We start from the raw sequence: 25,851 nt of genomic DNA, 5'->3' as shown, positions 1-25,851 counted from the left end.
TATCAGAAATCACTCTCTGATATAACAGTGTCTGTTGGCAAGCACTGAAACAAAGTCTTTGTATTTGAGACCAAGTTCAAAACAAAGTGCAATAACGCTCAGTTTCCATTAGAATAGTTCCAATCACAGATACACAACTTCCAGCACCCCTGAAAAATGAACAGTGGGTTTGGGGAGATAACAGTGAGGGGAACGTGTATTGGTGCCATCTACAGGGTGGAGTGGGTAATGCGCTTAAGTCTCTATATAATCGAGATAATTCTCTCAGGATAATTGAGAAAAAAAATCTCAGCTCATTTTGCAGAGAGGAGGAGGTTTTCTTTACCCATTATAGAAAATCCAATGTCACCCCCCCCCATGTCCTTTCGGGGGCTCCGTAGTAACTGATTGTGAAAGAGTGGTTATGTTTGTGTTTGAGGAACCTGTAAATGTTGTCACCAGACTATCATATACACAAATCCAGAGTCATGGCGTTGGTTCCTAATTTTAGGCAGAACAAAAAAGCTAAAAGACATCTGTTAAATGAAATTATTAAGGCACTGCATTGAGTAATATCAATATAGGATTTATATACACTAAACTGCCGAAAGTATTCGCTCGTCTACCTTCACACGCATATGAACTTGAGTGACATTCCATTCTTAATCCACAGGGTTTAATATGATGTCGGCCCACCCTTTGCAGCTATAACAGCTTCAACTCTTTTGGGAAGGCTTTCCACAAGGTTTAGGAGTGTGTTTATGGGAATTTTTGACCATTCTTCCAGAAGCGCATTTGAGAGGTCAGACACTGATGTTGGATGAGAAGGTCTGGCTCGCAGTCTCCGCTCTAATTCATCCCAAAGGTGTTCTGTCAGGTTGAGATCAGGACTCTGTGCAGGCCAGTCTTCCACACCAAACTCGCTCATCCATGTCTTTATGGACCTTGCTTTGTGCACTGGTGCGCAGTCATGTTGGAACAGGAAGGGGCCGTCCCCAAACTGTTCCCACAAAGTTGGGAGCATGAAATTTTCCAAAATCTCTTGGTCTGCTGAAGCATTAAGAGTTCCTTTCACTGGAACTAAGGGGCCGAGCCATATCCTGAAAAACGACCCCATACCATAATCCCCCCTCTACCAAACTTTACACTTGGCACAATGCAGTCAGACAAGTACCGTTCTCCTGGCAACCGCCAAACCCAGACTCGTCCATCGGATTGCCAGACGGAGAAGTGATTTGTCACTCCAGAGAACACATCTCCACTGCTCTAGAGTCCAGTGGCGGCGTGATTTACAGCACGCCATTCGACGCTTTGCATTGCGCTTGGTGATGTAAAGCTTGGATGCAGCTGCTCGGCCATGGAAACCCATTCCATGAAGCTCTCTGTGCTGTTCTTGAGCTAATCTGAAGGCCACATGAAGTTTGGAGGTCTGTAGTGATTGACTCTGCAGAAAGTTGGCAATCTCTGCGCACTATGCCTCTCAGCATCCGCTGACCCCGCTCTGTCATTTTACGTGGCCGACCACTTCGTGGCTGAGTTGCTGTCGTTCCCAATCGCTTCCACTTTGTTATATCACTGACAGTTGACTGTGGAATATTTAGTAGCGAGGCAATTCCACCACTGGGCTTGTTGCACAGGTGGCATCCTATCACGGTACCACGCTGGAATTCACTGAGCTCCTGAGAGCGACCCATTCTTTCACAAATGTTTGTACAAGCAGTCTGCATGCCTAGGTGAGCTCCTCCTCCGCTCCGGGAGAGATCAGCTGACTGTAATGTGACTGTCACATGATCAGCTCAGAGGAGGCGGAGTCTGTTCACATTGCGGCTGTTGTGTTTGCTTTTCGCTGCAGGTCCGCTGAAGCAGAACAATGCGGTAAGTTTCACAGCGGCCTTCGGTCGAAGTTTTAGCAAATGAATCTCTGTAATTGTTCGCTAAACTTAAAACGCCTTTGTTAAATCTGTGGTTTGAGCGGTTTGTTTAGTCTCCTCCTCACAGACTGAACGACCTGCGATCTGTCCTACAGCCGGATACTGCTAATGTGAAACTAGGGCTCTGCAATAAATCCGCCTGAAACTGAAATCTTCCTTTACAGGGTGATCACTTTCTTCTTGCTTTGTCTGTGTCTCGTCCATGGGGAGCATCTAGAGATCGATCAAGTTGTGTCGTAAGATTTGTTTTTTAATTCCTCTGCATTCATTATTCATTACACTTTGAAGACCAGATGAGACCTGTAACCTATATCAATGCAAATCTCTGATCCTCAGTTCCCTTGTTATATTTTAGTGTTATATTACATACTATTATATTAATGTACTATTTTGTTTATTATATATTTTTAACACATTGGTTTGTTTTGTGTGATTGTCATTGGCTGTCCTTATGTGTGTCAGTGTGCCAGAAGGCTGGCTCCACGATGGTCGGGTCAGTCCTCAGGAGGAGGTGGAGCTCACATTTGCACTCAAGCAGCAGAATGTGGACAGGCTTCAGGAGCTGCTGGCACTAGTATCAGACCCAGATTCACAACACTATGGTATTGAGTCTGTGACTTATCATAGTCTAGTCTATACTGTAAATGAGAAAAGTCTCTCTGTCATGCTCACTTTCTTTCCTTGTCCTGCTTAGGGAAGTTCCTGACCTTGGAGGAAGTAGCTTCCCTGGTGCGGCCGTCTCAGCTGACCGAGAAAGTGGTGCAAACTTGGCTGCAGACTCATGGGGTCACACGCTGTCACACAGTCCTCACTCGAGACTTCCTCCAGTGTTCGATGACCGTTCAGTAAGCTCCCTACATTGAACATTGCTGACACTTTAGCCGTAGATTACAAACACATACACAAACTCTTAGTACTTCAGTCAGAAATGACATTACAAAAAAAAATTACAGAAGAAAAAAAAAACATTCTTAACTTTGAATGGAAGTTATTGGAACAAGTGTCTTTCCGAATACTGGACCATTTGTGTTGGTCCACTTATCATGAAATGCAACACAATATGTGTATGGGTGTGTGTGTGTGTGTGTGTATGTATGTATGTATGTACATATATATATATATATATATATATATATGCCGGTGTCCAGCACAAATCACCAAACTGGACTCCAGACCTTCGGGAAAGGAGTTAACACTCCTTAAATACACAAATAAACACTCATTAATAAAATTTATTGTCCCTAATGCTGTCTAATGTAGCTAATTTATGCCACATCATATACCATATACTAGAGTTTTGCCACATCAGTTAGCATTAATTAGTAATAAGTTAGCTTGATTTTCTTCTCTCTCTAAAAGATGCTAAGCTTTAAGTACTGTTAATCTGATGGTTTTGGTGGTCTGCCACGTCTTGCCTGTTTGTTTGGAGTCCCATTTCCTCTATAACGAACTCTTGTTTTTTTTCACATATTCTTCTTTGACTTTCCCCTCCCTTATGCAGATGGATTACCTTATACCTGATCTATCTTGTTTTTACTGGAGATTAAAAATTAAGACTGGTCTTTTTTGCACAACACTGTATATCAGTGCTAATCCAACACCACAGAAATTGTTTAAATTCATTATAAATATTAAGTCTGTGTTCCATTTATTGTCGTTTGGTCTGTTAAGTAAGGAATGTGATCTGTATTTCAGGGTGGCAGAGACGTTGCTTCCTGGTGCTGAATTTCACCGCTACAGAAGGGATGGTCAGACCCTCGTGAGGTCATCGTCTCAGTACTCAGCTCATGATGACGTGTCGCAACACCTGGATTTTGGTGGGTGAATACTGTTTGACAGACATGAGTGGATTTCTGAGCTGAGGATCGTTTTACTGGTCATTCCATGAAAACACATATTGCTTAATAAACAAAGGTTGACGGTGTGTTGTGCCAAAGTAACATAGAGCTCAGTTTGATTCACTTAAGTTGACGTTTGCTAAGTAATTTAAAGTTTATTTTTTTGCCTCTCTTTTTTAGTGGGTGGTGTGCTCCGTTTTCCACCTAGAGGAAAGGAAATCAGTAAAGGCTGGACAGGAGCTAGACAATCTGCAAGGAGTTTTCACTTGGGTGTAACCCCGGCAACCCTCAGGGCTCGGTACAACCTGACCGCAGCAGATGTTGGCACAGCTGCTAACAACAGCCAGGCAGTGGCACAGGTATCAAATTGTGCATAAAAACAGTGCTTTTCACTCAGTGTAGTGTATCTAATAGGGATGCGCTGATCATGAACTTTTATGGCCAGTTGATTTCTTTACAGCCAAATTGACTTTTTTAATTCATGTTTTATTTAATTAATATTTTATTAATATTTTATTAAAATAAATCACTGTGTTTTTTCCTGAACCTCACACTGTGTGGACTAAATGAACACATGAATCACACTAGCACATTTCCAGTGTTTGCTCTTTAATAGGCCAAACTGGCATTTTCAACATGAAAAGTAAATAATAAGTCAAGTGTATTGAATAGGAATGAATATATGAGTAATATGAATGAAGTGCTAGGACAAAAACCTGTTTAGCACTTTGAGTCATGCATCGTGTGTGTAGTTTTACCTGACTTAAATTATTTAGGTTATAAAATTGCAACACAATAAACGGACCAATTGTGTGTTTGGAGAAAAAAAAAATAAACTAGCTCCAGATGTCCAAATGATTTTAACAGAGGAAAAATTATTTTTGAAATTTGTTTACATTTTTCTACCAGACGTGGTGTCAGTACAGGTGTAAAATCTTTGGCCTCACAGTATTTTGATTAGATTATGATTCTCTGGGATTTTTTTCAGTGTATTATGAAATCAGATTTTTTGAACAGATCAGTTTAATTAGATTACTTTGGTTTGTTCTAGAGTTATTTTTAAGTAACTGATTAACTGATAACTGACCCAGCCAAAAATGAAATAACTAATAAAAAAATACACCACATATATTTTTTTATTTTTACATTTGAAAATAGCCAGAGATTTATTACTGGCCATTTTACTTTGGCCAAAAATAATGCATATTTTAGGATGTATTATTAGATTTAATTTGAAAAAATTCCTAAATCAATCAATGAGTTTGATTCACCACCTTCAGAACATTGCATTGATGCATATTTGCACCCTTTTATAACAGTGTTAAGATATATATGATATGTTGAGATTATTTAATTAAACTTGAGATCACACAGAACTTGTGTACTAAACCCTGCTGTAAACTTTCCCCTATAAACATGACAGTTCTTGGAGCAGTTCTACCACCCAGCAGACCTGGCGGAGTTCATGAGTTTATTTGCAAGAGGGTTCAAGCATCTGACAGAAGTGGAGCGAGTGGTGGGGACTCAAGGAGGAGGGAAAGCTGGACTGGAGGCCAGTTTGGATGTGGAGTATATCATGAGCACCGGAGCCAACATCTCCACCTGGGTCTTCACCAACCCAGGTAGGAAGCCCTTTTTAAAGTAGCTTTGTGAATTAGAGGGTAGTTCACCTGATTTACTTTTCAAATTGAACTTTCTCCTAATGTGCTTTTCAAATCCATCTCAAGTGGATTATTTAATAGCATGCTCAGTTTGTAGTAGGTCAGTCCCAAGAAAATTTCAGCTGCCTCTTACTTGCAACTTACTCCTGATCAGGAGACCTGATACTAATTTTTGTATGAACAGGAACTACAGACATCATTAGAACTTACAAGTATTTTAATTTGACAGGGTAATGTTTTGTTTTATTTTGTTTTTTTTTGTTTTAATTTCTTGGTTGCCCAGACCAAGATTAAGCCTAAGCCTAGACTAGTTGCAATTTTTAATTGTGAAACACGATTAGCTGTGCAGGTTAGTCAAAGGCTAGGCTTAATTTGTATCCACAAAATCAGCCCATTATATTATATTATATTATATTGATGTTGTGGTGCTGCTATTGTAAGCATGGTGGCCAGTGATGTAAAGCAAAGAGATCTGCTCCTATTAAACAGTGCAAACCTTTGGTTTGAGTTATCTGGCTAACTGAGAAATTGCTTTGCATAGTACTCCCGATTTACTATGGCAAAAAAAAATATCATGAGCTGCATTCTTTCAGGTCGTCACGAGTCACAGGAGCCGTTCCTACAGTGGATGTTGCTGCTCAGCAACATGTCAGCCGTGCCCTGGGTGCACACCATCAGTTACGGAGATGATGAGGACAGCCTATCCACCTCCTACATGAATCGCATCAACAACGAGTTCATGAAGGCTGGTGTCCGAGGCATCTCAATGCTTTTTGCGTCCGGTAACACAATTAAGCACTTTTCTTGGCTTTTAATTAGAAGTGGCATTTTAATGTTCTTGAAAATTCATTAAAAATTGAGACAGAGTATTCCCATGAGTACTGTATGTGGTCCATTAGGAAAAACACATTTTGTTAGGACTTGTTCTCATGCTAGATGCATCACTCTCCATGTGTATTCTACTGCAGGGGACAGTGGGGCTGGCTGTAGGCACTTGCCCAAAGAACAAAATGTGTTCAGGCCAAGCTTTCCTGCTTCCAGGTACGTATTACTGATAAGCCTGTGTTTGTTTATTTTTTTTTTGTGAACATGCCTTATGTAACTCAAAGAGGGCCCAGTAGTTAACTCTTGCACTTACTCTTACTCTTGAGTCCAATCAAGGTTTTTATGGTGCTGAGGAAACACTTTGCCTATAGTGCTTGTAGAGCAAATTTAATTAGCATACATGAGTGACATTGACCATTTCAGGGAACTGAAAAAGGGAATTGTTACTGAAAGCAGTCCACATTTTTGCAGTAGTACAGCAATATGTACACATTTTTATAACTGTTTTGAAAGGGTTTCTGGTTTAATGTATTTGTATGAAGAACATTTAGTCATTCTTTAGTATAATATAAAATGCAGCTCATCTTCTCCAACTCTATGTTTACAGTCCATACGTGACCACAGTGGGTGGGACTTCCTTCAAGAACCCCTTCAAAGTCACCTATGAGGTTACAGACTACATCAGTGGTGGTGGCTTCAGTAATGTATTTGCAATGCCAGATTATCAGGTAAATCTCCACACAAATGCCCTGAATCAAAGACCAAAATGAGGTTATTAGGTTAAAGTTACAGCGATATTATGACAACCAATGGATAAAAAACAATGGGGATTACTGTAGGGAAAATTACTTTTATTAAAGTTCTCTTTTACTGAGTGCTTTGATAGACAAGACTATAATAAACACCTGTGGTACATAAATACATGTCAATACATGAAGAAAGGTTAGGACCAAAAGATGTCCTTTATCTGCATCTGCCCAAGATTTCATATCTGTTTACTCTTGGAGGCAATGTTTTGTCTTACTTCAGTTCACATTTTGAGATTTGAATATTTATACAGTATAGGTACAATTGCAAATAGCGATGTACCAATTCGATTTTGATTCAGTTCAGTGCATCGAGATTGGAGCTGATGCTGTCATGTATTAACATATTGGATATCGTCTATATTAAACCCAGTTTGGTTCCAGTCCCTAACTTCTTTTATGCTCTCTATTTACGGCTTCTTAAACTGACATTGTTCACAACCTGCAGCAGTGAGGGATGTTTTCAGAAGTTAATAATAAGTGATGTAAATTTCTCCATTGTGAAACCATTTGAAGAAAGAAAATGAAAACTGTCTGCACTGCCATTGTTTAGAGCCACCTTTCGTCAAAGTATGGGCACATGAAAAATGAGGGAGCAGTTATTATGCTTTGAGTCATTTTCTTCTGCTTGTTGCGAGAGGCCCTCCACCAGAAACACATACAGAATACATGTCTGCTACATTTTTCACTTGTGACTGATTAAAAAGGATAGTACCTCAAGAAACATTCTGCTTTACTGGCGGCTGTGCCACTTCTGGTTTTAAACAGGAATTGCCAGTATCAAAACTGAGAGAAAGGAGCAGGTTACTGCTCACACATTAGAGCAGTATCAGAGTGTGTTCCGGACACTATGGTACAAGTATATGAAAGTCATTCAGTGGCCAGAAACAACAGTATACTCAGATTAGATTGGAGGGCAGTAAAACTGGATCGGGACATACCGAAACTCAAACCATCAATACAGACTATATACAGAGAGTATGCTGTATTATCGGGTGAGACAAAATATACATACAGTAAATATTGGCGACATGCATGAAAAAATGGTTTTGCATTTGTTGTTTGAAGGTTAGTGCTGTGAAGGCGTTTTTGAAAGGCAAGCAGTCACTTCCTCCAGAGTCCTACTACAATGCCAGCGGAAGAGCCTACCCTGACATGGCAGCACTGTCGGACAATTACTGGGTGGTCACCAACCTGGTTCCCATCCCATGGGTGTCTGGAACCTCGGTATGTGAAAATGCATCGGAAAAAGTTGTTTGTGTCTGTGTGAGAATAATGAATTGGGAAGTGCACTGTGTTTCCTTATGTTTTTGTACATTTTTGTCATTTTAATGATGAACTACAGCTGCCTGAGGAGGAAAGGTAATAATCGAAGCCTCTATGTTTGCTCCAGGCTTCCACTCCAGTGGTGGGGGGAATTCTCTCGCTCATCAATGACCAGCGGTTCCTGAAAGGTCTTCCTTCCCTTGGCTTCCTTAATCCTCGACTGTATAAACTCCAGGGCACTGGGCTTTTTGATGTAAGAGACTCAATCCGCCAAGTATGGTAGAAAAAATTTCTGGCTCTAAAATCTGGTTGGCTGAGCCATATTTGAAACTGTTGTAAAATGCTTGGTATACATTCAAGAGGTGTCAGAGTTCAAGCGTTAATAATGTGTTAACGTGATAGATTATTGATGGCACAGTTTTTTTTAATGCCATTAACACCTTTTCAAAGTTTGACCCTTCAAACCATCCATAGTTCCAGCCTGAAGCCCAGCTACTTGCATGCTGTTGCTATGACCAGGATTCTTGTGGATCCTTTAATTAAAAAAAATAATATTTAGTAATAATAGTCTTCAAATAGACATTGAAAATTTAAGGTCATAAAACATCTGAAAATGTCTTCTTTTTACTCTTAGAGGCATTTAATTTAGGGATGTCTCGACATAGTTTAATTGGCTAAAATAACCCTTATCCAGTTTTCATCCTTTGCTGCATTTCTCAGCATTACTTGACCGAAGGCTGTGCTGATTTATAGGATCCTTCGAATGTGGCAGAGAAATGCACACATTACTCTTTTGAATTCAAAGAACTGTTTTATCATTCAAGACTTTGTCACCCTCAGTCCTTCATGTGCAGCGCATAAAATAAATAATAAAATAAATAAATAAATCGATAAAAAAGGCTGCATGTGGTGAGATGCTGTAGCACTAGAGTTCGTAATAAATTAAACATTTATTTTAAGTTTTTTACATGAAACACGTCACGTTGCTTACATCAGTAAAGCAGTCCAGGCGGAAAAGCTACTTCTAACTTAAGCACAAATGGATGGAGCTAAATTGTTGTACGCTGAGTAGGCAAATGCATGTAATTGCATTGGTTTTTGTGACATTGCTTAAACAGTTAATTCAGAATGGGTTTTTGAAGCTTAGTTTCTGTATATGGACTGAGGAGTGAACGGTACATTTTTTGTTCTAGGCCTGTTTCCGCCTCTTTGTTAAAAAAAAAAAAAAGGGAGGAAAATATAGTTTTCCACTATATGGGCCCCTTAAAAAAAGACAGTTCACAGTTGTATGGCAGTTAATTGTCAGCTAAAATTTGATCATGACAGGCTTACTGAGAAGTTCATGTCCTCTGATTGACATTGTCTGTTTAAGCTTCTCCAAACCACTCTGATAGACTTTTTAAGACCAGCTTGGTTGTATTCAAAACAGCAGAGTGCATTTTAACTGCCTTTTTGTTTGTTCTTCTTAGGTAACGGAGGGGTGCCACCTGAGTTGTCTGGATGACAAGGTCGAGGGTCAGGGGTTCTGTGCTGCTCCAGCATGGGATCCAGTGACCGGATGGGGAACGCCCAATTACCCTGCTCTACTCGCTGCTCTGGGAAAGGACTAAAGGGTAGTCTTGTTAGAACACAACCTAGAGTTTCTTAAAGTTTCACCAATGTGCTTTTACCTTGAAAACTTCAAAGACTACAGTCACGTTTCAGTACAATTTCAGATGCTTTAAGCTTTACAGCTAGACAATGTGAGGAAATTAGTTTTAATTGGTTTTCATTTTATTGACTACATTTTATTGCCATTTTATTAGTTACAAAATGCATCTTTCAAGGTGAAATCTTGATTGGTGCCCATCTTGTAGATTTTTAAAGGTCTGTTTTTAAGGTACAGTTGGTAATTAAAAGTCAAGACTGATGGTACCCATGTGGTTCTGTACCAGCTGCTTTACAGATGATTGAGCTTAAGAATCAACTGTTTCATATTGTTTCTCTTTTACATAAATATAACAATGGACATGGGTTTGGATGTTCCCAAATCTCAGGCTGTTTGATTAATGTACTGACATGTAATGACTTCAGTTAACAGGAATATTGCACTAAACCAGTAATGCACTGAAATATCATATTCTGAACTTGATTTTATACCACAGCATATAACTAGTTAAAATAACCTGATGTTTCATTGATTATATGTATGCTTTTAGTCAACATGCTGTAAAAAATATTCATCGAAAAAAAGCAATCGAAATGCCTGCACAAGAATGCAGCGCTGCCTAATTTCTGTGCAATGACTTATTTAATAAATAAAGTATTTGGATCACTTCTCCACAGAGATGGTAAAACTGAAAGCCAGTCATTCGTATACCTGGAGAAATACAAGCTAAATTGCATTCATGTTAATTGAAAAACAAAGCCATTGTGTCCTTTTTTGCTTGTGGTTTATGCCTGAAAAGAATCCGAATCATGACCTGTTGTTCATGATCATGTGTTGTTTTACTGTTGTTATGTAGGGAAAAGGCTGCTTTGAGGAAGCTTACATGCAGATACAAGTGGATGGGGTCATTTTATTTTTTCATTTTGAAAGCTAGATTATGGAATGTGGCGCTCTTCAGTTATTGTCCTAGAGCAGGGATGCCCAACCTTGGTCCTGTAATACTCCCTTTTCCGCACATTTTAGTGCTTTACCTGCTCCAACCCATCCAGTTCAGGTCAGTGAGGGGATATTAATAAGCAGGTTTATTGGGAACAGGGAAAATATTACAACGTGCAGTTCGGTCTTCAGGACCAGGGTTGGGAAACACTGTCCTAGAGGACTACGCTTATGTAGTCTTTTATTTTCTTTCCTGAAAATGAAATTAATATGAATATTTGAATTACCTTAAGTTGCACCAGGTGTGCTAATAAAGCATTTTCAGTATGAGTGGTGTAGAATAATTGATGTCTTTCACAAAAAATGTTTTATTTTGACTTTTCTCAGGGGATGAAAATGAACATGTAATCTTGAAAAGTTTTAAAAAATAAAATGAGTGCTTCTTAATACCTTTATCTAATTCTTTGTTTTTTTTTTTAATATTATGGCAAAGTTCTATAAGTCACGATCATATTCATTATATTACTGTGATACTCTAAGTAAATGCATGATGGATGACTCTTTGAATCCAAATGTTTTAACCAACTGGAGCCTTCGTAATCTTTTGCTGGGTTGAGTTTCCCTCATTCAGAGTAATTTTCTTAAAAGTGCTGGTGTTTCTACTGATCATAGAAACAGACAATCTTGAAAGTTATGATTCTTTTGGAACTTGTGTTCAAAGCAGAGTTTTCAAAACGTGGTTTGTCAGTACGTTCTGCATTTTGCTTGCACCAGTCAGAATGACATGCACCTCTGCTGCTCTGTAATGCTGATTACTTATTGTGTAAAACCGACAAAATGTTAGTTTAAACTTCCATATAGTCCATGTAGCAAACTAATGAAGGAGCTATATTCCATGCACAGAAATTATAAGTATGTAATGAGTGAAACTAAATATGCTTACACGTAATATGCTGTACACATATATATGTGTGTATGCATATATGTATATATGTGTGTATACGTTATACATACATATATATATATATATATATATATATATATATACCTCACTGTTCTCGGACCAAAATGTCATATCTCCAAAACTCTAGAGAAGGAAGTTTACACACAATGTATAGGACCATGGGTACTTTCAAATTATGTCAAAACTGAAGAATGATAAAAATGGAGATACAAGGTTATGTTTTCCAACAGCTATATATATATATATATATATATATGTATACACACAATTTATGTGTATATATATATATATATACATATGCACACGTTATATATGTATATACGTGTATATACACATGCTAATTTTTTATTTATATATATCCCATACACATTTAATATATATATATATAAATAAATGTGTGCGGTGTAATTATATATATATATATGTACATAATGTGTGCGCACACACTTTTTTATTTACATATACACACAAGCACATGATATTGTAGTGAGTGTCACCAACTATCATCTAGACGGGTGTCAATTTAATAACCTTCATGATCAACAGTAATGTTTTTGAATGTAATTTCAAATTGTGCACCTTCAGTGTACAGGGAAGATTTTGTGTTATCTACAACTCTTGAATCAAGCTTATACTTATAAAACTACTTCGGGTTTTACATTAACATGTATAAACATCACTTATCAGTACAAATGAGAACCTATATATACACATACATTTATAAAAAATGTACTGCATAAAATGTTTCAGATATTAACACAGTACAGATTCGTATACTATTCTGTACAAGATCTTCAGAGAAAATGTGTAATACTAAGTTGTATGATAAGGTGTATGGACAAAAGGTAGGAAAAAAACAAAAAAAGCTTTTTGCACACTGTGGTGCAACTTGAAATTGGATAAAATTGGTTTAATAGGTTAAACACAAATCTAACATCTCTATTATCTACATGATTTCAAAATATTTGTACAGAACAGTTATACAAAATGAGATACCTGTGGAGGATACCTCTCACAACTGGAAAAAGTTTAATAGTATCTCCTTCTCCTTGAAGAAGAGCATTCACATATATCAAATCTCAGGGAAAAACATTTCAAGACAAAAGGTAACGTCTAAAAAGTGTACAATATGCACACTTAGAAGACAACTAAAAAAAGCAATTATTTCTCTTTGTGGACATGTAACAGATACACAGATGAAAAATTAGATTCTTTGGGCTCTGGATAATGAAAGTCTTGTCTGTGGATGAAGGTCCAGAAATGCACATCTTCAAAAGAAGACATTTTCTGGAAGTAATGCATTTAAGTCCAGTTTGTACCAAGTGTCATAAGGGCTAGTTGGGCGTCAGTTCATCATTCAAATACTTACTTTGATAAAACATCAGTAGATACTCTCTCTTACAAAAAAAAATCCTCTACAAACAACACACAAAGGGTGTTTTAAAGCATTGGGTGGTGCAGTCCAGGGTCCTTTTTTGAAATGTTCCTCCATCTAGTCCACTCACTGGTTGTTCTTAGCCTTAGCGTGTGTCAAAATGTGAGACTTCAGGTTGGTTGACTGAGCAAATTTCTTATTACAGCCGTCAAACGGACAAACATAGGGTCTATCTCCAGTGTGAATACGCACATGTGTGCGCAAGTTGAAGTCCAGTGAGAAGCGCTTGCCGCAGCCCTCAAATGTACACTAAAGAGGAGAAAGAGGAGGATTTGATTAGAACAGAAGTACTGGAGTTTACAGTCTCCTAAACAATACTTCTCAATGCCAGTTCTAGGGAATCCACAAAACCTATTATTTAGCACTTCCTGTATTCCAACACGCCAAATTCATCTCACCAACCAATAGGCTGTGACAAATCATGATCACGTGTTAGAGCATGGAAAACAGGTGGTGCAGCTCTAGGTGCAGGAGGCATGACTACTGGAACTGAGAACCACTGTTGTAAGTTACGTTTAAACATCTTGTTAAGAACAAACAAAACATAAATGACGTTGAAACAAACCAAAAACCCACCTGGAAAGGCTTTTCACCAGTATGAACCAACTGGTGTCTTTTAAGCTTGGAGCTTTCAACAAACGCTTTCCCGCACTCTGCGCAAACATGAACACGCGGTCCATGGGTGTGCAAGTGCTTCCTCATTGCAGAGTTGTCTCGGAACATTTTTGTACAACCCTGAAAGATGAGATGCAATTCCTTAGAGGAAGTCTGAATTAAACAGCTTGACACCAAATGCAGTTTCTTCTCTAAAATGTTTTCTATGCCAATATTTTACTTCTCAAACTCACATTTTCTATGATTTTCTCATCACATTTGCCACGTCTGCTCAACATTGCAATTTTGTTCTCTTACACAAAAATAACACAACAATAAACTAATCAATAGACAATAAAAAGGAAATACACTAAAATAATAATGAATATAAAGGACTCAAACTGAGGAAAAACCTGACATCATCTTCCACATAAATAAAAAAAAATCTGTGACAAACTTGGCTAATAAAAAATGCTCTTAAATTTACTTTTCATGATTCATTATATACTCACTTTGTGTGGGCATGCTATCGTCCTTGGAGAGTCATCTTCCTTCATTTTCCGTGGTTTCATCCTGTTACAGTAACATACAATGCTAGAAACATTACACTATACACTTTTACCATAACAGTCAATACACTGGACTAATGTTGGTTATACTGAATAACACAGACTGAAAAAGATAACAGCACATTACCGAGCAAACTCCGCCAGCTGTTTGGGGTCTGACAGGTCAATGCCAGGAATTCCACCAGGTGGAAGCTTTTTGCCCGTCATGTACTCTGAATAGTCTGGAGGGGAGTTTTCCCCAATGATCTGCTCCTCCACCACAGTCTCATGATCAATGTCCTTTTTATCATCTGTAACAAGGACAAGAGACAATGTTAGAGAAGACAAACAGGACAACAAACAATCGCTAGCGCGCTGCAGACTGACATATCCATCCATATCTAGCCTGGGTCCAAAGTCTGAACAAATCCAAAGATCAAGTGACGAGTCCTCCATCATTAGTAGTTTGTTACATCCATCACGAGAAAAACCTTATGTATTAAACAGGCCTATGTAACTCCCATTGTCCCTTAGAATGCTAACGTTAGCATTTGTGAATTAAACTAGCTAGTTTAAATCACTTTGGTGCAAAAATGACTGAGTAAGATTTTGTACTGATTTCATGATCTGCACATCAAAAACAAGTGCTAACTGGAAATAACGGAAGCTTTAACGAATCTACTCCGCGATGTGTGTTACTCAAAGGCAACTTAAATGCAGACACGACAGAATGGGGGATTTTCCGTTTAAAAACGTTACAGTAAATAGCGGCTTCACTCGAGCGTGTAAACAAGACCGACGTGCAACCTAATCCACAACCCAGGTGAAGAAAATCTCACAGAATACGAAATAACAAACATATAATACGTGAAAAAAATGTAAAGTGTGCTCGCAGATGACCAAGATTAATTAACACCAGCTAATTTGACGCTACCAAGTATCCCTGACGACCACGTCCCATCTGGATACATTAGCTAGCAATCTAGCTAACTAGCTAACAGCAATGACAGCTCTAACAGGTCGCAGAGACGCTCAAGTTCGGTAAATCGGTTTACAAACACAAACAAGCAAAGAAAACTGCATGAGAGAAGCCGAAGAGAATTAAAAAAGAGTCCGGTTTAACGTTCTGCCCTCGCCCACAGGGGCTCATCTCTCTCCTTCTCTCAGTCTGCCTGTCTCCGTGTGGCGGTCCCTCCCCTTCCTCCCCGAGCGGACTGCGCCATCGCGGCCTGTTCGCGCTGCAGCCCGCAGCTTCAGCCCAACCCGCCGCCATCTTTCCCCGGCTACACAAACGCCATTTTTCGGGCGGCCATAATGGTCCAGAGGAACATGGCGGCGCCCATCAACACTTAAAACATGGCTTCCCATCAAAACAAAAAACATTTTCCACCGATAAGATGTGCAAAAGTGTTTTATTTGGCGCAACGAACGACCGCTCTAACAGGCCAGCCTGCGCCTTGTGCAGTGCAGCACAGGGCCTCAACCGAGGCCCTTCTTTTCAACCGAGAACAATGCCAACTAACGTGAGCTACAACCAAGAGCAGAGGAACTTTGGACATTTAAAACTCACCCGAAGCCCACATAGTAACCGAAAACTCCCCTTCGAGCGTTTTTATTTGCACTTGCTTCTGCTCCCATTTCCGCCCGCTGGCCTCCGCGGCGCCCAGGAAGCTCTTTTTGACCACTTTCTTCCCGCTCCCGCCTCCTTTCTTCAGGCGACCCGTGTTCTTGCCACCGCCGGCCACGGTCACCAGCGTCTGCTCGATGTACTCCTCCTCCGCGGCCGGGACCGGGACGGGGATGAGGATCTGGTCCTCGAAACCGTCGTTGGCATGAAGCTCCGAGTCGTCGCAGCCCACCACCTCCTCTCGGGTCTGCACCAGAATTACCTCTGGTGGTGGAGATGGTTCGGGTCGTCTGTGACCAGCGGCTGCAGAGCGATCATGGGCTGGTGCTCGTCGTCGTCTCCACCGACCACCGTCGTCTCGATGGTCTCCACTTCGATTTCGTGCAGTTCGACGATCTCGGCCGGCATTTCCGAGCCGTCGGTTTCTATGTACAGTGTTTCGCCAGACGCCATACTGGATTGTTTTCGTGCAAAACTGTTCCAACTCCGACTTGACGAGTCGATGAAGCCACTTCCACTCTCCGGCTCTCCGGCGCCTCCCCCTCCGCTAAACAACACAGGCAGCGCTGCTGCTAGCTACTAGTAATCTCGCGAGATTTTCACATCGACCCACTTTAGCGCTGGAGTTCATCTAATCCCCCAAAATATAATCAGTGCGGAGCTCCTAATGGGAACTACTTTTTCTGATAAGACAAATTCATATTTTGATTAAATGAATTGGGTTTCTTATCTATGTTAAATATCTATAAAAATAAAACCAAAGCATAAGACAAATAGATTTATCCACTTGTCTTATGCTTTGGTTTATTTTATTTCCGTATTTATCCTAGATTCTGAGAATTAAAATAGAGGGGATTCAGCTGTTGTAGGCCATCAATTGTATAACCTTTATACGCACAGATATATTTATATGTCTATAATGAAGTCAGCACTCTCAGCACAACAAGAAATTGTGTAAATCTATTGCTTTGCTGAGGCTTTTAATTTGATTGAAATTTCAGATGGTATTCTTTCTTTTAATCATTCTGTTTTTGTTATTTTCTTTTTTCCAGTTTGAAATGTAGCTGCTGTTGAGCTCGACCGAACCACACTGCAGTGCTGTCATTAGAGATGGCACAAAGCCACTTTTTCTTTTCATATTACAATATTGAAATTTTGAGTATCAGCCAATACTGATCCGATACTTTTTCTTAAAAACTACTAGGCGGTAAAACAAGCTAGTTATAATTGAAACACTTCACTAAAGATGGGGACCTAAGGGTAGGCTATCAGGTCCACACTATTCAAACAACAGAAGAAACCACCCCAGAGGAAGACGTACACGGTTAACACAGCTAACAGCATCACACAATGTGAGTGTGTGCTATTTCAGCCCAGATGTGTTACGAGATTGGAGCAGATTCATTCCTTCCCTCCCATATTAGGTCTTGTATTTTTTGCTGATTGTAGCCTGACATCTTCATGCTGTCTCTAGCTGTTATTATACGAGCGGTAAAAAATAAATAAGGGATAGTGTGCTATATGGTAATGTGGGTCAGTATGTTTGGTATTGTGGCACAGCGGTATATCATTATATGGGGCACTTGAATGATAAAGCCACTATTTTATTCAACACAGTTGCAACACTGTTTACATTATTTCCTTTTTAAATGGTGAATGTCCCAGTAATAATCAGCTGAGCTCTCCAGGCCTGATTGGTCATAACAGCTGAATCCGCTCTAGTCTGTGACGTTTAGCCCAGAACAGACGGGCTGTGTCAGCCTGGAGCGAACTGAGAGCTGAAGAGCTACAAAATCACATTTTCCTGGTTTGTGTGAAAACAGCGTCATCCTGTGGTCGTAACACAAAACTGAGGCGCTCTTTTAATCAAAATCTAAGAAAAGCGTCGGAGAGTCACTAGTGATGCTACGGCCGTATTTCTGAATCACAAGATAAAGCAGGCGACTCCCATGTGGCTCAGACTTCCATAACGATCAGATTCAGTCTTTTGCAATATCATATCGTCTCGCAAAGTAATCAGTCCACCCTTTCTCTGCTTAAGCGTCCCTCCACTTTAAACGTTTCAGTGATCGCATGAGTTTCTAACGCGCTCCCACGCCTGAATATAAGTAGCCTCGCCTGTTCGGCCCACAAGCCTATCAACTGTTTCTTCTGGCTTTGTTCAGGCACACCTTTTTCTGCACCTTATCACTGAGGGCGTGCCCGAAACGAGTCGAGAGTGAGAGGCTCACCTGAGATCATTACGCCACTGCTGGAGGTGGAAATGGGGAAGGCAGGTGGACGAGGGGACTTTGAATGGGTCTACAACGAGCAACCGCATACATGGAGAAGGAAGGAAATATTAGGTGGGTAAACCATCCCAAGAGACCCCACAGACTAGAAATAAATATACTATAGTTAGAATAAAGTATCCTGGCAGGTGTTTCAGATTCTTCACACAGTCAAATTTGAATGAACTTGTCGTTTTAGGCTAGTTAATTTGGTCTCGTCTTCTAGGTATCATTGAATGTGAAAGTCTGGAGGTTCAGCTCTGTTTTTGCTAGTTTCACTGAAGTTCTGCATCAAGTCAGTACTGAGTCGCGCTGTCACCGTCTCTGTAGACTCTTCCGCGCACTGTCACACCGGAGCTCCAAACTTTACCGGACTGGACGGATTTCACTGAAATGTTACCTTTAGAACGATAAAAACTTAAAATCGACAGGTTCTGCGCAGCGTATTTACTGACAGAGCGCCTCAGTTTTAGCCGTCGTTTCCTGTTGTGGCAGGTCAGGTACAGCAAGTTTGCCTAAGAGCAGTGATCCTCACAGCGCGTGTGCTGTGGTGAATGTGGTGCTACACTGGCTAAGTCTGTAGCCTAATTTAGCACTTTATAGTCAACCTAACCTATATTCTGTAAAACGACATTTTATGTTGGTCAGATGGGTTAAGGTTTTAGCCATAGAGTACAATAATTTTTGAACATAAAATGAATAGGTTAATAATAGTCTAGTGATTTTTTTTTTTTGTATTTTCCTTTCAGGTGAATATTTCACAAGTTCGTAAAAACTGAGCTAACAAAGTACTCGGGGCTGAAATGTGCCTTATGATAATATGTAAGTTTCCGTTTCCAGTTTATTATAACATTCAACATTTATAAAAGTATCATATTAGGAAAATAAAGTGTCCTAATCTAAAGCTCTAGCCGAGCTTTAGATTAAGACACTTTATTTTCCTAATATGATATAATATATATAATCACAAGATAAAGCAGGCGACTCCCTAAATAGTTAGCTCCAAGCTAGCACACTAACTACAAGCTAATGTGGTACAATACAGTATGTTGCATTGCTACATCCCTACAAAGCACCCGTATGGAAAACAAATATACATTGAATGTAATTATGAAAACATTTGAAAAGATGTGAACATGGACATTTTTTTATGTTCCTTATTGTTTAGATTACATTTTAGAATAAAATAAAATATATTTGAAATGTACCTTACATATAAAAAAATATATGCCCATGTGTTTATTGTGCTTAATTATTTATTTTTAGCAGATGGGTGCTTTGCACACTTGAGCTAAATCAAAAGCTGTAGGGAACTGTAATATCCGCTCTTTCCAGCTCATTTCTCCTCCTGGCTTCGCCCCGTCTCATTTAAGCAGATAGATGTAATATAAATGAACAGCAGTTTTTCCAGCCTGGTCATTTTCTGTAAACTGATTCCAGGCAAACTGTACTTTGACATGTGGAACAATTGCTGAGTAGCCCAGGTGCACCTGACAGACTTAATGGGTTTTGCCTGGAAACAGAACTGTGACGGTAAACAGTCAGGGCCACAACATTTGGTGCTAATGTGTGAGGGTCAGTAGAACAGAAAGGCCTTTAAAGCTGTTGAAGAAGCACTATTTAAGTATGTCTGTGCCTTTTTTGTGAAATATGGGCTCAATTTTGAAGAAACATTCCCCTACATCAGAAAACCTCATCAGAACTGCTTTCATATGTGATCTACTGTATCACGTAAAGCTTAGTTTTCAAAACTGACACATGAAACTTTTCGGGCTCTTCAAATATTTATAACATTTTCTTTTATTATCCCTTAAGCTTTGCAGGAGAATGAAGGAGTCAATAGGGTTCTTGTTTATAAATGACACTGAGGGTGTGGAAGCTGTTTCCACCACAACCAATTTACACCCAGGATGACAGTAATTCACCTTGGGCTGCTTCATGGTGCTTGAAGGTCATTAATAGGCTGCCCAGTGTTGCCCTGCCATTCTCAGAGAACTTGTATATGTTTGAAGAAACCTTTATCTTACGGTTCAGCAAGGTCACTTTGATAGCATAATTAAGGGAGGAAGCCGTGGGAGGTTCCTTCTGCTCAAACGCTGATCATGAGATACTTTTGTCATACTTCAGGGGCTCATATGAATGTCATCATAAAAAGGATGGCTTAACATGTGACTGAAAAAGTTGCGTTAATCATTAACTTGCTCAATGAAAATGTGTGACTGGTTGAATGATCAGCACTAAGAATAAGTGTCTGAGTTTCTAGGATATGTTTCTTTCTTTCTTTCTGTGTGAAGTTCTTAGCTGCATGCTATCAGGGTGGACGTCATGACCATTATATTGTATTTGCAAGAGGCTGGTCAGTGATCCCTTTCATGAAGGTGTACGACATTTAGTTACTCATTACACAATGATTTGACTGATGCTTACCGTCTCTGGCACGTTGGCCAATCAGTAGGTTCTTCACAGCTTAAATCTATGGGATCAATTTAAACTTTTAAAAACACAGTGTTGCTTTGCATACACTGGGTGTGGATGTGGCTAAAGAAATGTCAGCGTTGCTATGACTCAGTTGATTGTGTACATGTTATCTCTCAAGAATCCACACTTTTTTGTCACTCCAGAATGGATGTGACAGATTAGACATAGAATTGATGCTAGTCATTTGCATTATCATGCAAATAATGGTAATTAATAAGCTAAATAATAGACTATTCAGAATTTACTCATAAGACTATTGAGTCGACACTGACCGTTACTCTTTTAACTCATTCTCAGTGTTATTAGCATCTTGAGTGAACTTTTCTTTTAGAAGGAGAAGTTGTCCACCATGTGATATGGACTTCCCCGTGTGGAAGATCAGGGGAAAATGAGCGCGGGTTAATTTCACTGCAGTCAGGCCTTGTGGTAGCAAAAGTATATTGAAGTCTTTCCACCTTACCATTAGTTTGCATAAAGACTGCATGCAAATTGGAAGGGTGGGGCAAATCAAGCCACATTTCCATGGTACCAGTTTTCTAAACGATGTATTTTATACATTAGACCCAAATCTGTCTGTAAGGTACCTACCATGAGTGTCTTTTTGACAAGAATAGTCTAAGGAACAACAAGTGTGCTAATTAAAAAGAAAGGTGCATGATCAGGAGGCCTTCCTGTCTCTTGGGAAGAGCATTAGACACTGCTCGACTTCCTGTGTACTCTGTTTCAGGTGGATGTTTATCACCCATTACCATCTAGTCGCCAGGTAACTGGAATCTGAAAAATATAAATAGATATTTTTGTCTAATTTTGGACATGCTGCTGCTTTATCAAAGTTTGCATCCAACATCTTAACGTTTATTCAGATATGCATAAATAAAGCACACTAAAGGCCAATTTTGAGACCCAGATTAGACTTAAGCAAAGGCAGAAAGGCCTTTTCAGTGGACAGTCACCATCAGCATTTCAGTTTGGTCCCATAGTAGGCCAAGTAAACCCTAAATCTTTCAGATATTAAGATTTCTACAAAGTTGATCAAAGAGGTGTGCTTACAGGTTTTGATAGATTTCTCCACAATTTGTGTGATAAAATAATACTATCTTGAAGATCTGTTGTTCATACTAAAACATGTTTTTTTTTTTAGACACATTGTTGGTAATATCATAAAATGCATGTGGGTAAATTTTGCCTTAGACATGAAGGGGTATTCTGGTCTGCACCTAGACCTCATCGGTCTGACAGAATTAATCATTCAGCTCACTACGATACCCAGCATGCATTATGCAAATACATCTCTCAATCATTGGGAATCCTTAAATCACTCAATAAATCCTTACTGCTAGCCACTGATCTAGAGGCTAATGAAAACATCTGTGGTGCTAGCTAGCAATAGTAATATAGCACAAACCTTACTTTTTTCATTAAAGGAATTATTAAGACAGCTTAAGAGAAAAAAAAAACAGCCTTTCAAACAGCCAATCAAAAAGCACTTGTAGTCTTAAAAACAGTAATTCCACCTTCAAGATACATCATCAGAGAGGGGGTTTCCTAGTTTACTATACAAGAAAATCTCATTTTAGAGACTTCTGCAGCACTACTGTATTAGGCGATACAATAGATGTAGCAATGGCTATGTTTTTCATTTTAGCAGGAGTGTGCTGGTGTATTATTTATGTAAAATACTTACTGTTACTTACTCTTACTGTTTTCTCTTAACAGCAAAGTACCCGCAGATCAAGACCTTGATGGGTCCCGACCCCCAGCTGAAGTGGGTTGTGTCAGGAATGGTTCTAACCCAGATATTAGCGTGTTACCTGGTCCGTGACCTGTCTTGGAAGTGGGTGGTCTTCTGGGCATATGCCTTTGGGGGCTGCATCAACCACTCCTTGACCTTAGCCATTCACGACATCTCTCACAATGTGGCCTTTGGGAACAAGCAGGCTCGCTGGAACCGCTGGTTCGCCATGTTCGCCAACCTTCCCATTGGTCTGCCTTACTCTGCCTCCTTCAAGAAGTACCACATCGACCACCATCGCTATCTGGGAGGAGACGGGCTGGACGTGGACATCCCTACGGACCTTGAGGGCTGGTTCTTCTGCACCCCGATAAGGAAGGTACTCTGGCTCTTCCTCCAACCCTTCTTCTATGCGCTGCGGCCTCTGGTGGTGAACCCAAAACCCGTGACCAGACTGGAGATGATGAACGCAGGTGTACAGTTTGCAGTGGACATTCTCATCTACTACCTCTGGGGACTCAAGCCCATAGTGTACCTCATCGCCGGGTCTATACTGTGTATGGGCCTACATCCCATCTCTGGACACTTCATTGCTGAACACTACATGTTCTTGAAGGGCCACGAGACCTACTCGTACTACGGCCCTCTGAATTTAATCACCTTCAACGTGGGATACCACATGGAACACCATGATTTCCCCAGCATTCCTGGTAGTAAATTACCTGAGGTGAGTGTTCATCTCCATGCACTTTCCCAATACTTTCCAGTGGTTTCCTCTTGGGGCCAGATGATCTTCTCCCAGACAGTGTGGGTGAGAGCAGATTAGATGTGGTCTGACTTTTGGAAAAGAGAGAAGAGGGTCATTCCAGAGCTTTTCAGGGGATTTAAGGTTGCTGTTGTAAGTTGTTGTAATTCAAAGCAGAATGTGCCTAGTGGGAAAGGACTGTTCAATACTGAGTGCATGGATTATCCATTAAACTGACAGCTTGATATTTCCTGGAAAATGTATAATTTTTGAATGAAGATGTCTGCTTTTAAAATACTCTGTTTTAATGTCAAGGACTTGCCATGAAATATATTCAATTCAACAAATATTCACTTAGTTTAACAAGCTAAGGCCTAAACTTCAGTTCCATTGATTTTCTCCTGTAAACAATGTGTAAAGGAAGCTTTTAAGGCACGTATTTGAACTGTGATACCTTAACCATGGTATTATTTCTGTTAATATTTAAGCAGTTATGAATAACCAAAGCCCGGATGCACCCCTAGAACACTTCCTTCAGCCGGTTTATTTTGCCAGTTTCATTTTTGTAAACTCTGATATCAGTGATCGCGATAAAAGAAAGAGACACCTGTTATTGGATTACATGACTTGACTGCAAATAGTTTCCTAAATGTGGTGTAACAGTACAAGTCTTTTCTCTCCTCATTGACAGGTGAAAAGAATTGCAGCGGAGTATTATGACTCACTACCGCAGCACACCTCCTGGATACGAGTGCTCTGGGACTTTGTTTTTGACGACAGCATCGGCCCCTATGCCAGAATCAAGCGAGAATACAAACTGGCCAAACAGGAATAAACCATACCCTAGCGCATTATTATCTCAGAGCCGCTATTTAAACAGAAAAGAAGATCTGGACAAGCCTGCTAAACTGGTAGCAACACGTGTCTAAACTTTTCAGCTCAAAAACCAGGATAACAAGTTAAGAACACACATGAACTTACACTTTTGGTCAGTATAACTGTCTAATTCATAGTCCAACTAATGTAGACTATGAATATATTCTAAGTAGGGCTGAGGTGAATTCTGCATTGAAACTCTAAAATGTCTTTTCATTGATGATGCCCTGCTGTTTTGACATGTAAAATATTTTCCAAGATCTACTGTTTTCTATTATGTTCCAGCTGTTGTGACCTGTGACTGTTTTGAATAATAATTTGACCAGATGTAGGTGAAAACAGGCGCCACTCCTGGATACTTTAAGGTGTGGTGGCTGAATTAAAAAATCGTCTCGTGAGTAGTTTAAGCAGAAGTATGAGTAGTGTTGTGTTTTTATTAACTTAGGAACCAAAAAGGGCAGTCCGTAAAGATGATGCGCTAAGGCCAAATTTATTCTGATACAAAGCTTTTAAAAGGGAATTCCAGCTAGTCAGAAGAGTTGAGAATGGTGGTGATAGGAGGCTGATGTCTGAACAGTTTAATGTCTAAGGTGGGGGGGGGTGGCAGTGAATGTTAAAGGTAAAGCCAACAGCAATCCCAATGTACAACAGTGCAAAATACACATACAGTTACATTTATATTGATATCTCAAGCTTTATATGTCAGTTTTAAAACACACATATCATATAGAGGTAGTATAGAGACTCCATTTTGTTGCCTGTTACAATGGCATTTTTATTACCACTGTGTCCCTAAAGTTCTTAGTCTGATCTGTAAATATCTTGGACAAAAACTTGATAATAATAAATATGATAATTAAGAAGGAAAAAGAAAGAACTATTAATAACTTATAGCACAAGTCAACAAATCATAGATCATAGTATAGTAAATCTTTACAGGGCAGGTTACACACTTTTTTCTGACAACCATCCCACAACCCACTGAACTTGCACCAATGCTCTAAAGGCTACCTCACAGAACGATATTAGGTGATATATGTTGCCTGATACTTGAAACGTTGTTTTATGACAGAAAGGTGATATGGGTTTGGACCATTGCAGGGCTACATGCAGGGAATTGTAAGGCAAAAGAAGGCCCAAATTATTATACATTTTTTTTGGATTTACCACTTTTTTATCGCTATCAACATACTCAGAAAAAAATCAACATAAAAAACTTTGTTGACAACAGAAAAGGCTGTTAACAAAACGGTGGATGTAACAGGCACAGTCTGGCTTTTATTTTGTTTGTTTTGTTGCAAAACAAATGTCTACCTATTGAAACTTAAGGGGCATGACCCAGTAAGGAATTTGGTACTTGCTAAGCACATGCATTTACATACACAAAGACAACACTGACCTGTTAAAACTTGTGAGGGGACATTAATTTAGCAAATGACATAGCTGTATTGTTTCAAACTTTTACCAGCGCAGCCAGCTCCTGGTGCAATCCATTAATATTAATGTACTTTGCTTTCAAGTTTAAACATGTTTTGTAAATTGAAACTCCATTAATTTATCATCCTGAATATAGACAAGCAGCTCCAAGGTTATCCTTGTCACATCTCCTGTCTAATCTCAGGGTAAATTAATGGAAAACTATGAACAACATGTGGATCTTCTTATCATCATAATTAGTATTGTGAATGTTTA

General features: G+C 39.5%; 4 protein-coding genes across 4 annotated transcripts in view; 2 read left to right on the top strand and 2 right to left on the bottom strand.

Annotated features, from left to right (window-relative positions):
• The first annotated feature begins 1,755 nt into the window (after window positions 1-1,755).
• Window positions 1,756-11,345, top strand: tpp1 (tripeptidyl peptidase I). Its single transcript, XM_036593196.1, has 13 exons — window positions 1,756-1,854; window positions 2,075-2,146; window positions 2,373-2,512; window positions 2,605-2,755; window positions 3,606-3,727; window positions 3,929-4,107; window positions 5,172-5,370; window positions 6,003-6,191; window positions 6,378-6,450; window positions 6,842-6,962; window positions 8,109-8,267; window positions 8,434-8,559; window positions 9,776-11,345. The coding sequence occupies exons 1-13, from the start codon at window positions 1,850-1,852 to the stop codon at window positions 9,914-9,916; spliced, it is 1,677 nt and encodes a 558-aa protein (XP_036449089.1). The 5' UTR covers window positions 1,756-1,849; the 3' UTR covers window positions 9,917-11,345.
• A 1,404-nt stretch (window positions 11,346-12,749) lies between these two features.
• Window positions 12,750-16,728, bottom strand: yy1a (YY1 transcription factor a). The gene is given in 6 exon segments (XM_036592548.1): window positions 12,750-13,538; window positions 13,866-14,024; window positions 14,396-14,456; window positions 14,580-14,742; window positions 16,002-16,325; window positions 16,328-16,728. Coding segments are annotated over 6 exon segments (1,074 nt in total). The 5' UTR covers window positions 16,512-16,728; the 3' UTR covers window positions 12,750-13,355.
• Window positions 16,729-16,935: 207 nt separating this feature from the next.
• degs2 (delta(4)-desaturase, sphingolipid 2) lies at window positions 16,936-25,751 on the top strand. Its single transcript, XM_036592550.1, has 3 exons — window positions 16,936-18,403; window positions 22,523-23,265; window positions 23,975-25,751. Exons 1-3 carry the CDS (start codon window positions 18,322-18,324, stop codon window positions 24,116-24,118), a joined length of 969 nt encoding a protein of 322 aa, XP_036448443.1. The 5' UTR covers window positions 16,936-18,321; the 3' UTR covers window positions 24,119-25,751.
• The window catches only part of evla (Enah/Vasp-like a), a 74,036-nt gene continuing 71,433 nt past the window's right edge, over window positions 23,249-25,851 (bottom strand). Inside the window, exon 15 of the transcript XR_005008512.1 lies at window positions 23,249-23,375. The gene's annotated coding sequence lies outside the window, so the exon portion shown is untranslated. The remainder of the gene's footprint in view (window positions 23,376-25,851) is intronic.

This window comes from Colossoma macropomum, unplaced genomic scaffold (assembly GCF_904425465.1).
Source record: "Colossoma macropomum unplaced genomic scaffold, Colossoma_macropomum, whole genome shotgun sequence".
In the NCBI taxonomy this organism is placed as follows: Eukaryota; Metazoa; Chordata; class Actinopteri; order Characiformes; family Serrasalmidae; genus Colossoma; species Colossoma macropomum.
This window is presented reverse-complemented; position numbering and strand designations above follow the sequence as displayed.

Excerpts from the sequence above, each read along its gene's own strand:
- tpp1 (XM_036593196.1), top strand. Across the intron at positions 2,147-2,372 it reads GAGATCGATCAAGTTGTGTC|TGTGCCAGAAGGCTGGCTCC; the intron begins GTAAGATTTGTT and ends TATGTGTGTCAG. Across the intron at positions 8,268-8,433 it reads CATGGGTGTCTGGAACCTCG|GCTTCCACTCCAGTGGTGGG; the intron begins GTATGTGAAAAT and ends TGTTTGCTCCAG.
- degs2 (XM_036592550.1), top strand. The coding sequence starts at position 18,322 with ATGGGGAAGGCAGGTGGACGAGGGGACTTTGAATGGGTCTACAACGAG. Across the intron at positions 18,404-22,522 it reads GAGAAGGAAGGAAATATTAG|CAAAGTACCCGCAGATCAAG; the intron begins GTGGGTAAACCA and ends TTCTCTTAACAG. Across the intron at positions 23,266-23,974 it reads CTGGTAGTAAATTACCTGAG|GTGAAAAGAATTGCAGCGGA; the intron begins GTGAGTGTTCAT and ends CCTCATTGACAG.